The following is an 18,699-nucleotide window of genomic DNA, read 5'->3' as shown; positions in this document are numbered from 1 at the left end:
AAAAGAGATATTAGCTCTTCATATTTGTCAGCTGCAGGAATACATAGCTGATAGACTGTTTGAGGTAATTTGTGGATTTAAAATGAGGTGGTAACAAGACACAGCCTCAGAGTAAATTTTCTTCAGAATCACTTAAAAGAACATTGATCTTTTACTTGTGAAGCAGCTAGAAATTCAAATGGCCCAGAGTTGGAAAAAAAATCACACAAAATAACCTGAAGCTTTGATTGTAATGTTAAAGATCAACCCCTTGCTAAAAAAAAACTCCCATGGTACAAGACAGGCTGTCTAGACCCAGAAAATGTCAAAAGTTGGAGGAAAAGGGAAGAGGGAGATGCCAAGGCCAAGCCTGGGTACTTGTGGATGAATGTTCAATTATCCATTCAAGTGCTTTGTTTTAAGTGTGCTCTGAAGAACTCGCAATAGTTATATATATATATATATATATATATATATATATATATATGTATGTATATATATATAAACTATTATATGGCAATATATATGGCAATACAGAGATGACTGTTTACCTCTGACTACTGGGAGGACAGCTTGGCATGGAACCTGGCTTCCTGTCCTCTTCAATCCCATGTAGATGGTGAGATTTCCTGGGGTAAGCCTTAATTCTTCAAATAAGTGAGCTATGCTTTCTTTATATTGGTTCGTGCTCCCGGGAGGGTGGTTAAGGTCTCCAAGACGGGGAGCAGCAGCTGAGGTGAGGTGATGGGAATGGGGACTTCTACTTCCTCATCAGTTTAGAGGAGCCCAGGGCAAAAGGAATGAGAATGGGTTTGATAGAAGTCTGGGAATAGAAGGATCCTGAAAGCCTGAGTCACATAAAGTCAAGTAAATAACTCTTATTTTTCTAAAGTCTAAGCCTTGTCTATGTGGAAGAAGTTGAGGCCAAAGTAAAAATCCTTTATAACATATGTCTTGGCCAGAATTTTGTGTTTTGGTAATCACTGGTCTCATGGAAATATGATCTAAAATCAACCTAAGTTCCTCAAAGTCATGGCAGAAAGCATGGTGGACCAGCAAGTAGAGACAATTAAAAGTGCATGCTGTTATTCATTTGGGGTCAGTCACTGGCCTTATTTGGAAATGTCCTTGCTGTACCATGGGGAATATTCACGCCATCTTCCTGGTAAATCATGTGTATTCTGAGCTCCTAGAATAGAATGCCTTGATGTTCTCTCAAGTACACATTACACCCTTCCTGTCACCATCTGCCATTGGAAGCTGTAATCACCAAGAGAAACCCTAATAACCCTGTTTATTCTCCCAAAGAAGATCTGTTTCCAGATTTAACAGCTTTCTGCTTTTTGCGTAGGAAATTGTGGGTCTTCTATGTTTTTCAGGCAACCCGGGGCCTTCTGATTAATCCCAAGGCCAGAAACTCCACACTTCTTAAAACATTATCTGGCTGAACTTGGCCAAGCTTTTTGGATTGACCACAATTCCCACTGTCTAGATTCCCGGTTTTCCCCAAGATCCAGGGACTTGCTATTCCAAACAAATGGTCAGTGACCTTGAGCATACAGGTTGATTTGTATATTTTAAGTACAATAATGACTATGGACACTTTACGGTGTACTAGCAGGGTTTTTACCCCTCCTGTTTGGTCAGATAAAAGAGGGCAGTGTTCAGATCCTTCTGTCCAGTAAGGTACCAGTAGAATAGCAGGATGGACATTGATCTGTTAAGTCTCAGGGCTATAACATGCATTGGAAACCCAATATGACCTTGACGTGCAGATTTATACCAAGCACCACCATAGAAGGAGTAGCAAGATGAAACCCTAAGAGACCAGAGGCCATCTTGGACAGTCCTTCCAATGAGAACGAACTAAGCCTGTGCTGGACTTGGCAGTCAGCAAACGAGACAGGAGGCAAGCATGCTTCACCACTGTGGCTTGGTCAATAAGAAAAACGTGTAGAAGAAATTCAAAATGACAGCCTGCAGTATGTACTTTCCCACTTTATGATGTCTGTCATGTGATTTACATAACTGACGCAGATGTGTGAGCCCTTTCCTCCACTGGCTTCAGAGTATTTGAGGGAAATCATGCCCTCAAATCCTCTCTGCGCACTCTTACCCTCCCTGGGTGGGTTGCCACTCATTGCTGGTCAGAAGGGAAGTAGAGAGTGTTCCGTAAAAATCATGCCCTTAAGCTTCGGGAGAAAACCACGCCACCCCAGAAACCAAGGGTACATACATCTTCTAGGTGTGACCCTTGCACACAAGACTTCTGTTCTGCTCTTTGGGAGTGCACCAGAAAAGATTCTGCCACTTTCCCCACACCGAACGCTTCAATTGCCGCACTCAGAAACACTCAATGCCCCAGCACCATCGGGCCCTTGTGCGACTTACCCTCCGCTTCCGCCTCTGCCCCCCCTTCATCTTCTCATAAAGGAGTTTCTTGTTCTGGAGAGGAGAGAAAACACAAACGCACAAATATGGATTGAATTTGGTGACTGTCTATGTTAAAGCAACACTTGGTGTGTCCCCTGGATATTTGCATACGCGTATTTTGGAAACAAAGCTAGATGAAAGGCATGTCGTGTCAGAACGAGAGACCGCAAGAGAAGAGCTTGTGATGGTGGCGCGTTTCACCAAGTCCTCTGCACCGCCGCGAGGCACACAGTGTCACCAACGATCTCATAAACGGGGAGAGGCGGCAGGCTAGAATGCCAGCGCGTGGGACGCTCATCTCCTCACTTTGAACCGTCTCTGTTTAAAATAAATAACTTTATCTCAGGATCTAATTCCCTTTTTATGAACTACACACATGACCGCTCTCTGGAGCAGTGTCCGACCATTAACAGCCATCCTCTGTGTAAATAAATGAGACGCTGACTTCTGCAGCCATCCCTCCCTTCCATGGCTCAAGTCAGCGCCCCCCCCCCTCGAGCCAATCACAGAACCATTTGGTCTATAACAATTTTAATAGAGTGAACTTTTTAAAAACTGCCAAAAAAACTTCTTGGCAGAAAGGAGAGCTATGGTGTGTGTGTGTGTGTGTGTGTGTGTGTGTGTGTGTGTGTGCGCATGCGAGTGTGTAGGGGGGTTGCTTCTCTGTACCACATGAATGTTTCCACATACTGCTGTGTTTCAAACACACGGTGGATTTAAATGAGCTCTAGAATACAAGACACATGTTCAACACATTTTCCTCTAGTTGAGACTATAAAAGACAGAACACTTAACCTGAGTGTGGAGCCAGAGAAAGGGATTTGGGTGTTTTGCTTGTGTTCTTCTATTTTCAAATCATCAGGAAAAACAATGTATAAAAAGAGACAATTCATCTTGCTGTAACTGCAATACCTTAACACTGACTTCTAACAAGAAGAGTTCTGGCAAAGACCAAGTTTATATACCCTTTGTATCCTCTGAGCTGTCTGGTTATTGACAACTATTTAAACGGTAGATTTGAAAATGAAAATGGCAAGTGCCAAGAAGGAGCATCATCGTGTTCCTGCTCATGAAAACCTACAACCCGCCATTTACAACGGTCAGCTTTGCCCAGCCTCAAAGATCCAGGGGCGGCGGCGTGTGTGCCAGGAGCAGCACCATCACTGCCAGAAAACACAGGCACTGTCCAGTCTTTGGCTCTCTTGGGGCATGGATCAAGTAAATATCAGGAGGGAGAAAAGGCAGGTCTGCTGACCGTCCCCTCGAGAAATGAGACTATTGTAGTCGGCCTCAACTTCAGCGTCTGGATATAAACAAACAACTCTGATGCACATAGAGTGTTCTGGGTGCTCGTTCCAGAGCTGGAAAGGAGGTTGACATAAAGAGGCTGAGGATAGTGACTGCTCTCATGTAGGTCACCTTCTTCAGCTGGCTGCGCTGGAGGGATCCCAGAGGGGCCTGCTAGCTGGTGCAGTGGAGGCCACGGCTCATCAGTCCGGGCATAGCCCCAGCGATGCTGCAAATGGGATGAAGACAGAAACATCCCTTTTTGGATCTTGAGGGAAATTACAAGAGTGGTGGCTGGTCCCAGTGAGCCCGGGAGTGTGAGCAGGCGGTGGGTAGAAGGCACATGGACAGACACATCATACAGAATAGAATTGGACATTTATTACTGGGGGGGGGGGGTGAAGAAAGAAAAGAAGAGGAGAGAGACAGAAAAGGGAGAGCGGGAGAGAAGGGCAGGCGCCCAAGAGGGACAGTGAGAGTCAAGATGGCGAGAGAAGGGCAAGGGTCACCGGGAGTAGGCGTGGCTTGTCTCTTAAAGTGACAATTAACCATAACACTTGGTCTTAAAGATGCCCCCTGCTATCCTGGAGAGTTAAGGTCAAAACCAGCATGTTCAAGGCCCCAGCCCCTCCATGGTGACACGGCTGGGCTTTCTCCACTTGCTCGGCAACAGCGTGGATTTGATGGCGGGGATGGGCAGGTGTGAAGTGAATGAAAAAAGTACGCAAAATGAACAAAAATAAATCAGCCACCTCCTCTGACACCATTTGTTAGCTCCTTGGGGAGGGGGCGCCTAATCTCCAGAAGGGCAGCTGGTGTAAGTTCATTAAAGGGCTCTCTATTATGCCATCAAGATTTTGGACAACTCAGTTCCATTCCTAAAGGACCCTGTGGGGTGGATCTCTTCTTGGAGAACTGTCTGACCCTAGGGTCAGGCTATAGAAAGCACCAGGATTAGTGATGCTAAGTATCTGCTTGGCCATGAAAGTAAGGATGTTTAAACAAGAGCTAGAGTTGTGTCCAAAGGAAGGAAAAGCCAGCTTGGAAAACTCCCTACTGGTCAAACGCAGGATATTTTGAACATCAAAACTGGTAATAATAAATCTATAGAGGTGCCAAATAAATAAGCAGGTTTATAAACAAGAAAGGAAGGAGTGGAAGCTCCTTATGGGAGTAGGATGTAAATGGGCAAATAGAGAGAGACCAAGAGAGTCAAGCTTAGAATTCTGCACTGCCAGGGTTCTAACTGATTCTGGTAAATACTATCAGTGAATGGAAACATATTGGTTAACAGTTTCATGGAGATCAGACTATTGATAGCCTCAGAGTAGTTTTCCACACATTAACTATTAATTTCAAATGGAGAATGGTTTTATACCAGAGAAGCATGGACGCCACTTTATTAACGAGAATGAAGTTAGCACCTGACAGTGGACAAACTGACACCATTCAGGGGTTCATTAGCTGAAGGAGTAATAACAGCAAGAGCCCTTCAGCACAGTGGAACAGCCACTTTAACAATTACCGTGTATTTTAGAACAGTCGAGAGTACTCTGAACGCTTTCAACATAAAGATAAGAACAAAGGAGCTGAAGAGATCACTCGGCAGTTGTGAGCACTGGTTGCTCTTGCAGAGGACCCAGGTTCCATTCCCAGCATGCATATGGCAGCTTAGAGCTGTCTCTAACTCTCCAGTTCAGGGAACCCAGTGCTCTCTTTTTGCCTCTCTGCACATTGCACATACATGATGCACAGACATACCTGGAGACATAGCACCCATACATGTAAAGTAAAATAAAAAATTTTAAGTAAATGAATGCAGTCTGAGGTTATGAATATGCCAATCACCCAGATGTGACCATCATACAGTGGGTACCTGCACTGACATGCCACACTGTACTCTATAAATATGTACAACTATTATGTGCCAAGTCAAAGAAGAAATGAAAAACATTGCTCAGGTCTAATAACATGGAAACCTAAGGCAAACCAGACCTGGAGAGTTCTCCGAAATTTAAACATGGCATGGCCATGCAAGATAAACGAAGTTGGAGAGGAACCACGCTCTTCCATGGTTCAGCTTGGACTCTGGTCAAATATTGATGAAAGTTGTACAAAGCACTGGGAAAGGAAAAATATTTGTTTCTCTGACACACAATGAACACTCAGCAGTAAGTATGTTAAGTGTAAAGGCTGATACCAACGGTTGGCCATAGGCCTTGAAGACTGTAGGTAAATGGGGGTAGGGGGACATTGATATCAGCCTTGGACCTTCAGGACTGTAGGTAGTGGCGAAGGCAACCAGTCCTAGGCTCGGACTCAGTAGGCCACTTTATGAGGGATGAGTCACAAAGAGATGCACATATTTACAGTGTGTGTAAAGATGGGGTTCAGAGGTTCTGTCAGTCACAATCTCTGACCCCTCAGAAGCCTCTATAGCTTAAGAGTGGATGAGATGGCAGAGGCAGAGCATTGGCCTTGTGTCTGACATGTAACATGAACTCCATAAACATTATGATTTCCACTATATAGCAATTATTGATGTCTTCCCACTTCCCCACCACAGGGCCCAGAAGTCACACGGTGCATATTTAATAAATGTGTCTTGCTGCAGCAACAAGGAAAGAGTCATGCAGGAAACAAGACAGACGCCGATATTTGTAATATGTGAATCATTGCTACAGATGCAATTCAGCCCCAGATGATATTAAAAACAAACAGGGAGGTGGTACCCTCGAGGAAGGAAGCAAGGGGATTTGTGTGCAGTGCAGTTTGTTTGGGAGATAACGGCTTTGCAAGTTGAAAGGCTGGTTGTGCTACAGGCTTGAGCCTCTTCTTCTATGTAAACACCCAGACTGCTTTGTGGATCCCCACTGAAAAAAAGCAAGAGACACTCAGTTCACACTTCCATGCAAAGATCAAGCAAACACTGTTTTACTGCTAGGTGGTAATGAGAAAATAAACAAGGAAACTGAAGTTTAAACAAACACATGATTAGAGCAGATAAGAGGCATAAATGTCATTCCTTGGCCATTGATCTGTTAGAGCACATTTTATACTTGGTCTTAAATTCTAGTCTTCAGCTCTGATGTGGACAATGAATACGAGTGACTGAGAAGCACAAGGCAGTGTTCCAAGGAGGAAGGGGGCAGGAGTAAAAGGGGATGTGGGTGGAATTTAGAGGGAGCATCTGAAGAAGAGGATGTTGTGGTGGGAACCTTTAATCCCAGCACCCCTGAGGCAGAGGCAGGCGGAGTTCTGTGAGTTGAGATCTAGGTCAGCCTGGTTTACATAGTGAGTTCCAGAACAGTCAGAGCTACGTAGAAAGACCCTGCCTCTGAACAACCAAACAAGCAAACAAAGTAAATGCTGGGAAGAAAAGCTACCCTCTCTTCCACCCCATCATAGGTTCAGACAACGGGCTCTGCCCACACTCAGACATTTTCCCAGTTTCCTTTCCTCTTGTTCTCGGGTCCAGCCTGTCAGTTAGCCATGCCCCTCCCCTAGCATTTCAATACTGGCTTTCCTTAGTACCTCGACTGCAAAAATCAGCCTCACTGGCCCTGCATCGTCCTCTGCCTTGGCTTCCATCTTCCCTAGCGATGGGACCCGGCCTTGTACTGTGTCCATGCAACACTTGAGCTAATTTTATCTTCATGCCTTTCATTTCAACCCGTTTCAAGACTGCACACCTGTTGAAAGCACAGAGCCACTTCTTGGTGAACACTGCAGACAGATCACCTAGCACAGTATCCAAAACACAGCAGGTTCAGAGCCCACTGGCTCCCTTCTAAACCTGGCCCTTGCTACTGCTTGGCCATACTTGCCCATCTCCTGCGGGTCATTTCCCCGCATCCTCTTGATTATCTGTTCTTTCCTTGCTTCTCCTTCCTCCTTTAAGCTGGCACACAGATGCGTAATGCATCCCCTGCTCGCTTCTCTCTCCCTAAAATGCCTCACAGGTAGAGTTTATATTATCCCTTTCGTATAGACTGTCTCTCTGTCTCTCCCTCTCTCCCTCTCAGGCTATGTCTATTCTATTCTATTTACTTTATTCTCTTTGAAATGGTTCAAATTCTTATCTTCATTACTACATTGAGGATCAACATAAATGGGATTACGTTTTTACTTTCTCCATTTTCTTCCCGTCTTTAGTCTCCCTCTATTTTGCCTCTTACTATCCCATTGGGATATAGGAGATTTTTTTTTTATAATCGTCAAGGTATTGCTTTTGCTTCTGTTTAAACTGTACCAGTCAGAGGAGGCTTGAAAAGAGTTCTCCCTAACAGAACTATAGGGGTGGGGGAGGATAGAGAGTAAGAGGGAAAGAGAGAAAGAGGGGGGAAGAGGGAGAAAGAGAGAATGACACACATTATAGATGCAAGCTTGACTCAGAATGCTGCTTTCTTGCCTTTCTCATTTGGAATTGTATTTTGTAGGCAGAGAAACTCAACTGACTCAAAGCAACATGAAGAAAGATGCCAGAAAAAACTGAAAGTGGTTATCAATGAGGATAAATTTCTTTCTCCAAAGCAAGGCAGAAGGGAGAGGCTTACTTTCACGGTTTAAGTGTGCATTGCGACACAGTAAACAGCGTCGTTATCATTGACGTGAGAAGGGACCGATGAGGTCAGAGGGCTTAGGTCACCTGGAGTATTTTGGAGGGAACACTCCCCATTCACTCATTCCACAGATGCACTGACTACCTGCGTTCACATGTGAATTCACACTGCTCAGCATTTCCCCATCTTCCTCATATGGCTTCAGCAGTGGATTACACAGAGCCAACCCCAGGTACCCAGACACTACCCCATTCAGTTTTAATCTTCCTTAACTCATTGGTTCAGCCTGTTGGGATCTTCTTGAATCCCAACTCGGTCATCTGGTGTTCTCGATTCCAACTTTGGGTCAACTACTGAGAATCTGGGAAGTACGTGACCTGTGTTCTTATTACAACCATTGATAAAAACATGGAGTAGGGTAGCACTCAGGTATGCAGGGTACCCTGTACCATTACCCTCCCCTCCTGACACAGATTCTTCAATAGGCTGTCCTTCTGTGATAGTCTGTTGACTTGGCTGTATCTCTTCATCTCCTCCAAAGGGAGATCATAAAAGATCTTGTCAAATACTTCGATGAAGTCCAAGTGCACCATGCCCACTTCATTTCCCTCATTAAGCTGGCACACCAATACATAACGCTGGCAAGGGAATAATATGAGCAGATCGACAAAACTTGTTTTCAGCCCACCAGTGCCAAGTGGCCATGATTTCTCTTTCCAAGTGCTTATAAAACAACACCCTTCGTTGACAGTTACCCGTGGTTGCATGTAACTGACAGCAAGCTCACTGCCACACATCTGGAGATTGTCTTTCTCTCCACAAAGCAGACATGTGTGTGTGTGTGTGTGTGTGTGTGTGTGTGTGTGTGTGTGTTTCCAACTCTGGATGTCTTTATTTCCTTGATTCTGCAGAGATATGCACAGATCACCTCCCTTAGTCTAGAGATCAACTTTACAAATTTAGATTGATACAACTTTACAAAGTGTACAAATTTTCTCAGTGTCTTTTGCTTTGAAAAGGTCTTTTTCTTTTTCCCAGAGTCCTACTGAGTGGCGTGAAGCACTGGTAACACATGAGGATGTTATGACTCGGACTGTGGAGTAAAGAAGAGGAGAAGCCCTGGAGAGTGTATGGTCCAGATTACTGTTTCTTTCCATGTGATCAGTACACCATAGACACACAAGTGTGGTCTGGATTAATAATTGCACGGAGTCCCCCTCCGCCAGAGATTTCTGAGGAATCAACTCCTAAAACAATTTTTCCTTCTTCCCCCATGTGTACATTCATCTCTGGTATCCCTAACCTTAAGAGATCAGCGTGAATCTTCTACCAGCTGCTAGAAACGCACTTACCCACTTGCCCAAACCTGGGTAGTCATGCTCTGGATCAAAAAGGTGCTGGTTTAACTGGAATTCTCGACTGAATTCTGCAGTGTCGGGGGCATTTTCTAGACATCCGTCATCTGCTGTGGACAAAGGTTTTCGAGAAATGATCAACACGTCTGTCGTTATTCTAAAAGTTAACTGATCAGAAACAACTAGACACACAGAGGTCATAGTCTGTTCATATCAGACACTCCGAATCACGTTCCCTCTGGGTTCTAAGCCCCTCTGTTTGTCACAAGAAAATACTCCAGGAGGAAAGACCTGTTGGCTGCCCTCCAAACCCACTTCCCTTTTCTCCTTGGCACACAGCAAGGCTAATTGTCCAGCTTTTCTTTACAATGAGGTGGAGTCATTTACCTGAGCCCAGGCCAATAGAACTTAGAGAGAAGAGATAGACTCCACTCCCAGGTCTGTCCTCAACACCTTCTAGGGATAGTCTCCTTTCCCCAGCTCTACTCCATCTGCTGGTGTGCATGCTGCCAGCCAGGGCAACTGGGGGCACCAAGAATCAAGAAATCACAACCATCTCTTTATGTCATTTCCTGACCTCCCTGGGATAGGACTTCACATATGTGAGAAACAAGTTTCTATCGTGAAGAACATCTGGAATATTTCATCTGCTTTAACCTCAGGTGTTTCTTGTTGTTTCCTTTGAAAAAGTATTTTCCTTTTCCCGGAGTCCTACTGAGTGGCGTGAAGCGCTGGTAACACATGAGGATGTTATGACTCAGACTGTGGAGTAGAGCAGAGGAGAAGCCCTGGAGAGTGTATGGTCCGGGTTGCTGTCTCTTTCCATGTAGTCTGTACACTGCTCCATAGACACACAAGTGTGGTCTGAAATAATAATTGCACGAAGCTCTGTTTCTCTCTGGTGATGCCTTTAGGAACCATTCTAGTGCGTTCAGACAGGTCTTGGCGCTGTGTATTATAGCAGCAGTGATTTGTGTTTTAGAGAGAAGCTTGCGGATCAAATCCCAGCTCTTGTGTGATCTGTAGGTTTATGTTTTTAGCGTTAACCTGGCTTTTCTAAGTTTGTCTATTCACCGATGAGATACAAATAATCAATATATTTACCGAGTTGCCCTAAGAAATGAAGGTGGCCACGCATGGTACCATTGGCACATGGTAGGTTTGAAGTATGATTAAAGCCCCTCTCGGACACCTCCCTTTAAATGAAAGTTTATTCCAAGATAGCTCTTTTTTGTTGCTGTTTATTTTGTTTTTGCTTTGATTGCTCTCTCATGGAGGGCCTCGTCTGTGCCTCAGACTCAACTGGCCTCAAACTCATAATCTTCCGGTCACTGCCTGCTGAGAGCTGGGATTACAGGGATATACAACTGTGATGTTCATGGAAGTATACGTGCTTTCTAACAAACCAAAGCAAACATGTTACCTTTCTTGGCTTCTGTTTTTCTATAAGATTGATCATCTCTAGGTATGATCCCCTAAAAGTGAGTCTTTAAAACTTCCTGCTTCCAATGTGTTTTAGACAAACAACATCTTTAACAAGAAGAGCAGTAGGGGCAGGCGATGCATCTCAACGGTTGAATGTGTGTGTAAGACCCTGGATTCAAGTCCCAGCATCATAAAACAAGGTGGAGAAGCAGAGAGGGGGAAACAGAAACGGGGACATTTTATGCAAGGCCAGGGTAGGAAAGAAGCCCCCGCAGCTTGTTTCAAAGGGACAATGATCTGTCAGTCAATACTTAGACTCCCAATTAGAGAGGTTGTCTAGCCCTTGGGATGAAACTGAACTCTTGAGACACACAGTGTCTCAGCACCGGGAAGTTAGTGTGGAAGTTATTAGTTTTCCAAACAATTCCCAGTGTGATTCCCCACTTCTCACTGAGCCATTTCTAATGTCTTTATCATGTGGGAAGGGATACCAAGCAGAGTGTCCAAATGTAGCAGCGGTTTTGCAAACTTTTGGTAACTGTTTATCAAGAACCTGGAGATAGAGCTGTAGTGATAAAGCCTTGCTGGGGCCCGGGCTAAGATTTGGGGGACTGAAAATGTCCTCTAGAAGTCACTGTCTAGCCCTGCAGTCAAGAGCTGGATTCCAGAAGCTGCACTGCTCTGTGCAGAGAGGTGGGTGGTGACGCAGACAAGAGCAGGGCATGGGCAAGCCAGGGTTCTACTCTGGGTCAGTCAACTGTGCTGTTCTGTACACGTGATTCCTTCTAAGGGGGTCGGAAGAGATTCTTCTCCAAGAGTAGCTAAATTTAGCCAATGATTTCTATTTCTAGATTGCCAGTTGTGTCAGGAAAACAATGTGGAGTCCTTTAGCTTCATGGAACGACAGCAAAGACCAAAGCAGGCTCTGAGGCCGAGTCTAGCGCTGGGATCTCAGCCACCCCTGCTGGCTCACACTTTTCTCTCAGTGTCCTAAGGGTCCTGAATGCTATGTCACACAGATCTCGCTTGGGATAACCCAGAACAACACTGAACATTTCTTTAAGGCATTGTGAGTGTGTCGCATTTCCATTGATGGGGAGACCAAAGCCTAACGCTCTGAAATACTGTGTGGTTAACCCTGGGACGCATATCTCTTGGCTCACACTCCGCGCCTCTTTCCCTCATCTTCTAAAAGTAGGTTTCAAACGTCACTGTGCTCCAAGGCTGGTCACTACACAGACGGCTCGGTCCCAGACTGAGAGCGTCTCATTCAGTAAGTCTGATTCAGCCAGAGGCTCTGCGTTTCTAGCAAGTTCTCAGGTTATGCTGCTGCTGCTGCTGCTGGCCCAGAGACCCTACTCGAAGGACATCTGTGCTAGATTCTATCGTATCAACTTTTCCAGACCCCCACACTCTGAGCTAGTCTTCCTTCCTACCCATCCAAAACCCTACAAGCAAGTAAAAGGTGGCTGATGGGCCTGATACCAGCCAGTGACTAAGGATTTCCTGTCATCTGGGGCCAGCCTCCCCACACTGACTCAGTAGTATCCAACTCCCATGCTGCTCCACCCAACATGGGAGCTCCGTGCTTCAGGGAAGAGAGAGGCCTCACCCTAAATAAAAAGAGGAACATTCTTCAGAGAGAGCCCACATTGTCGCTGGGGTCAGAATTTCCAATTACCTCCCATTATGTAACCCAAGGCCTTGTTCCTTACCAGTTTTCCCAAGAGGACAGGGATTTGGAGGGTCTGGGTAGCCTTGATCCTCACTGAAGTCCTTAGGAATGTTGTCGCCAGTCAACTCTGCCACTATGTTAGGGATGTTGCCAAAAGGACCCAGGTGCTGAAGACCCTCATGAGCTCCACCTGCAGTGGGAGGAAACATCTTTAAATTGGCATTTACTCAGCAGACCGCACAGCAAAGGAAAATATATCAAGTGGTTCCTGCCATCTTGAGATCTGGGGTTTAGCTGCAGAAACGGACACACAGTGTACATCATTTCCTCAGAAGGTGAATGGTGAGCGACTGTCATGGAAATGCTAAAACAGCATCGTGGAGCTTGGCGGAGAGACGGTTGCCTTCAGCTTTTGGGGCGCGTGGGTTTCTGGATGCTCACATAGGTGAGCAGGGCTGTGGAAGTTGGGTATGGGCTTGAGTGGGAGGGAGGGGGCACACGAGGGGGCAATTGTCATGGAGATCGGATAGATGAAAAGAACATGCAGGGGAAATTAGAGAAAAAAAAGTCACTAACATCCTGCCACCCCAACTTAACAACTGAAAATTTGACGGCTCCAACTGTTCTTTTCTGTACATATTTTTCTGCATAAATCTTTACAGGGGGCAATGGCTCAGTGGTTAAGAGCACTTGCTGCTCCTCCAGAGGGCTTGACTTTGGTTCCCAGCATCCACACTTAGCAGTGGCAACTACAAGTAATTCTAGCTCTTGAAATCTGGCAGCCTCTTGTGGCATTAGTGGGTCGCTACCCTCATGCGCGCGCATACACACACACACACACACACACACAAATAAATCAATCTAAGAAGAATTTGTAAACATTTTATAGTTCTGATTTCATATTAAATCACAGGAATCTTTCTGCTTGTCTGCCTATGCCCCATTTCTGCATTTATGAAGGAAAATGTTGTTTTATATCTAATCAGGGCACCATGACATGTTAACTATTCCTCTATTGTGAGACACTTAGTATTTCCCAATGTATCTTAGGGCCTTAATTTTTTCCATATTTTGGATTAATTTTCATCAGGATAAATTCCCAGAAGTAAGTCAAATTACTAGGTCAAATGCTATAAACATTTTTATGGCTCATGATATTGTACTGCCAAATGTTTTCCAGAAAGGAGGCACTAATTTATAAACTATCACCAACAGCAGAATACCATTTTAACAACATCCTCACTCACATTGGCTTTCATGAAATTTCGTATTTTTTTCTTGCTTGTTTAAATGGATTTGACTGCCAAATCAATCAAATATCTTCCATATGTTTATTTACTGGTTTTGTTTTCTTTTTTATGACTTGTCTGTTTATGCGTCTAGAATTACCATGTTTCTCTTATCAACTTGTACAAACATTACACTTAATAAAGATACCAATCCTCTGTCACATCCTCTGCAAACATTCCCCATGTCGCCTGACTTTGAATTCTTCTTGCTATTATAATATTTTGCGAACATAAGCTTTTAATAGTTGCATAGTCTGAGTCGTTTTTCTAACTCTCCTTTGTAGTTTCTTTTCATCTGTCTAGACTTGTAAAATCATTGCCTCTTCAGGGTTTATAATCAACATTTGGATATTTCAGTTTACTTAAGAAATTAACTCTTTAATCCGTTCTTTACTTTAGCATGTTTAGAATAGATAACCTATCACCTCATCTGCCCAGTAACTGTCTGTTCCCACCTCTTTCAGGGCAGTGACAGGTTTCCAAGTGCCTCACTCATACACAGACACGACAGTGAAGCAGAAGCTCCCACGAGTAACTTGTTTTACTGTACCGGGACTACTTCACTTGTAACACATTTTACAAGGTTAAGCTTCCTTTTTCCAGACCCCCTTCTTAGGAAGACTTCATATTTGTCAACTCTGTTGGGACACCAGTGGTCCTCCCTCAAAGCTGCATTAATCTATGTATAGGGTGCTCACAGATGTCCATAGAGGGGGGTCTACTCTAAATCATAGGATGACCCGTTGTACATGAATTCCATGGCCTTCCCCTCTGGCCACTTTACCTAAGTCCAGCCAGGCAAAGCTCCCTTGATGCTGTGTGAATACACTGGTTTTGTCTTTTTGGCAAAACGGTCCTCCTTGAATAGGCACGTTATTTTCTTTGGGGCTGTAAACATACCCAAGTAGGGTCATCATCGCTAGACCTTGGCATCTTTCTGAGCTGTTTCTCCATCATGGTCTCTGCTATGTTTGATTCAAGTCTCACCTTAAAAAGACAAACTTAACCTCCCTTAGTAGCATTAGCCATTGCTCTGCAATAAGAGGGAATGTCTACAATATTTACATACTTGAAAAATGTTTGGGGCTGGAGAAATTGCTCAGGGGTTAAAAGAATTAGTAGTTCCTCCAGAGGACCCAGGTTTAATTCTCAGCACCCACACAGTGACTCACAAGCATCTGTAGCTCCAGTCCTGTGGTATTCAAAGTGCTCTTCCAGCTTCCGTGGGTATTGCATGCACATTGCATACGCACATACATGTTGGCAGAACACCCATCCATATCAAATAAAAATAAGTTAAATTTTTTTTCTGGGCAGTGGTGGCACACACCTTTAATTCCAGCACTTGAGAGGCAGAGGCAGGCAGATCTCTGAGTTTGAGATCAGACTGTTCTACAGAATGAGTTCCAGGACAACCAGGGCTACACAGAGAAACCCTGTCTCAAAAACCAAACAAATAAATGAACAAGTAAACAGGTATTTCTTTTTGGTTCACTATAATTATGTGAATATTTAGAGTAAGCTACTTCATGTAACTCATAAGTAAATATAACCAATATTCCACATTATTGACATTCTTTCATGCCCTTATTAATATTTTATCACACTCTACATTAAAATACATCTGCTAAAAATCTACTATGACTAATAAGTCTGTCAGTCTCTTATTTCTTACTATTTCATGCTATCACTCTGACGCTCTCTTAGTTGGTGTGTCCACAGGAATAAAACTCTTCATTTTAATTCTTCATTTTAATTTAATTGACTGTTGAAACTGATTAGTAAACCACACTTTGGTTTGTAATTCTGTTATTAGCTTGTTACTCTCCTTCCTCTGATTTTATCTGCCTTCATTTTTAACCACTCCGGATCTTCATCAGGTGTTATCCAAATCACACAGCGGTAGTTGCTTTCAGAAATGCTCTGGGAATACGTGCTTTTTCCCCCTGAATTAACTTATGCTTCTAAATTAACCTGCAAACTGCAAAGGCGAAAGCAATGGACCGGTGCATTTGGTACTGATGTACCTGAAGCTGACTACAAGCCTGGTACTGGAGCCACCACTGTGCTTGTTACGGGGCTCTCTGCTGTGTCAATACATGCCTCTGCTTTTGGAAGCACCCTCAGACTAAGTGCCAGGAATTACCCAACTTGGCTCAGGGAGAACGCATGTCTTAATGCTCCATTAGTAATTAATGAAGGAAGCAAACACAGTTTCCCTTATGGAAAGCCTGCCAGGGCTCTGTTTACCTCTGTGCACTGGTGCCACTTACATGAATGTAGCACTTGTTAGAAGCAACAGATGTTTAGAACCAGGTAGATGGACCAGAACACAAACATCTTTTCAAACCATACTTAAGGACATCTAATTCAGATGTACTCTTTGAGGCAGGCAGGAACCTTGGGGGACATGAAGATGTGAAAGATACTGTCCTGTGCACATCTAGAAAGTAAGTTTTAAAATACTGGCACGTTCAACCACATGCTGCTTTTCTGATTCATTACATCATTCAGAACAGTAACATCACATGCTAGATCACCCTGAATGCCATGATACCTCAGGTTCTGCTCGGTCTGTTTACCTTGGTTTCCTTAACTCTCTGACATTAATCAAACACATGTTTAAACATCATTATTCAAATAATTTACACTATTTATTGAACATAGTCTATATATCAAGACTTAGACAAAACACTATCTAGTTTGAGTATTAGAAGGCATGGTGGTTTGAAGGAGGATGCCCCCCCCCATAGGCTCATAGATTTGAACGCTTGGTCACCAGGGAGAGACACTATTTGAAAGGATTAGGAGGTGTGGCCTTGTTGAAGGAGGTGTGTTACTGGAGGTGTGCTTTGAGGTTTGCAAAATCCCAAGCCAGACTCAGCGGCTCTCCTTTTCTGCTCCCTGCATCAGGATGGAGAGCTCTCAGTTGCATCTCCAGCACCAAATCTGCCTGCATGCCACCCTGCTTCCTGCCACGGTGATAATGGACTAAACTTCTGAAACGTTAAGCCAGCTCCAGTCAAATATTTTACTTTGTAAGATTTGCCAAGGCCATTTTGTCTCTTCACAGTAATAGAACACTGACTAAGACAGAGGGTCAGCTGTCAACCAGATTATTGTAGATGCTGTTTTCATTGAGTTCTGGTATTTTGGGAGGAAGGAAGGGAAGAAGAGAAGAAACAGACATGTACAGTACAACCAGTTGTAATGCATGTAACACATGCATGTATCACATAGCTGGGAATCACAGAAAGTTACCGTTGTATAGAAAAGTATGTAACCCAGTCCAGGGGCATGAAGGACTTTCTATAAGAAACAACACACTAATTATTTTATTAGTGCCATAGAGTATGAACCTGGTAAGGTGTGGTTTCTGTTCTCTAGTTGCTTCTTCTACTTGGTTATTCAAGGTTCATACAGTGAAACAATGAATAAGATTGTTGTATTAAGAGGAGTGGGCTGTGTCCCGCCACCCGGCTAACTTAACCCCCGAAATAACCACATGGAAATTGTATTAATTAAATCACTACCTGACCCATTATTTCTAGCCTCTTACTGGTTAACTCTCACATCTTGATCTAACCCATTTCTAATAATCTGTGCAGCACCACAAGGTCGTGGCTTACCGGGAAAGATTCTAACCCATGTCTGTCTCCGGCTGGAGCTTCATGGCATCTGCCTTACTGCCCTTCTTCCCAGCATCCTGCTCTGTCTGCTCTGCCTATCTAAGTCTGCCCTATCAAAAGGCCAAGGCAGTTTCTTTATTCAACCAATGAAAACAATACAAATACAGAAGGGCCTCCTACACCACAAGATCTACAACTCAGTGTGATTAAGCATGGCGTAGGTATCACAGGATCACTATGCAGGGGTGAGCTGGAAGGAGGTTAAGAAGCCTGCTTTAAGAATGTGCCTGAGGCCCGGCGGTGGTGGCGCACGCCTTTAATCCCAGCACTTGGGAGGCAGAGGCTGGCGGATCTCTGTGAGTTCCAGGTCAGCCTGGTCTACAGAGTGAGTTCCAGGACAGCTAAGACGGTTGCACAGAGAAACCCTGTTGAGGACCAGGAGTGCAATAACAAGGAGGGGGATCAGGGCTTGAGGTTTCTAGTAATACACACGAAAGAGATGCGTCAGAAACCTGCAAAGCTTCCCAACGGTAGTGATCTGATGGTGTGAGAGAACCCATTGGTAAAGACAGGGTCTTTTTAGTAAGACCTTCGAATATATTTCAGAAAATGAATCCTATTCTGTGATGAGACGTTATCTGCTTCCATTTTATTCTCACGCTACAAATACCTCTGAAAGAATAAGAAATATCCAGTTCTTGTTAAATGAGATTTTGTTTTATTTGTATAAAGTTTATGTGTTAAAATTGGCACCATACCACCATTTCCAAGATCTAGATAATACAAACTCACCGATGTGCATGCATGTGCGTGTCTCTCTGTGTGTGTGCGCGCGCATGCACTGTCATAGTATGGCACTGTACTTAGCTGTAACTAGTGTAATCTAAGACTTTGAGTGGGTGGATAGAAGAGGTGTAAAAAATAACCAAAGACCACCTGAGTTGGATCGATCTAGGTCAGAGCCTGTATTAGTTAGGGTCGCCATTGCAGTGCTGAAACACCACCACCAAAAGCAGCTTGGAGAGGCAAGCATTTATTTGGCTTACACTCCTATATCACTGTTCA

At 44.1% G+C, this 18,699-nt stretch overlaps 1 protein-coding gene across 3 annotated transcripts in view; it reads right to left on the bottom strand.

Moving 5' to 3' along the window:
- The window catches only part of Scg5 (secretogranin V), a 44,618-nt gene that overhangs the window by 2,270 nt on the left and 23,649 nt on the right, over positions 1-18,699 (bottom strand). For 2 of the 3 annotated variants that reach the window (XM_048459532.3, XM_048459531.3), the window contains exons 3-5: positions 12,757-12,906; positions 9,614-9,726; positions 2,371-2,424 (exon numbers count right to left, since the gene is read on the bottom strand). In XM_048459532.3, coding sequence (XP_048315489.1) covers positions 2,371-2,424; positions 9,614-9,726; positions 12,757-12,906 — 317 coding nt within the window. The remainder of the gene's footprint in view (positions 1-2,370; positions 2,425-9,613; positions 9,727-12,756; positions 12,907-18,699) is intronic. The other variant, XM_048459533.3, reaches the window with a different exon arrangement.

Source organism: Myodes glareolus, chromosome 10 (assembly GCF_982192425.1).
Source record: "Myodes glareolus chromosome 10, mMyoGla1.1, whole genome shotgun sequence".
NCBI classification, from domain to species: Eukaryota; Metazoa; Chordata; class Mammalia; order Rodentia; family Cricetidae; genus Myodes; species Myodes glareolus.
This window is presented reverse-complemented; position numbering and strand designations above follow the sequence as displayed.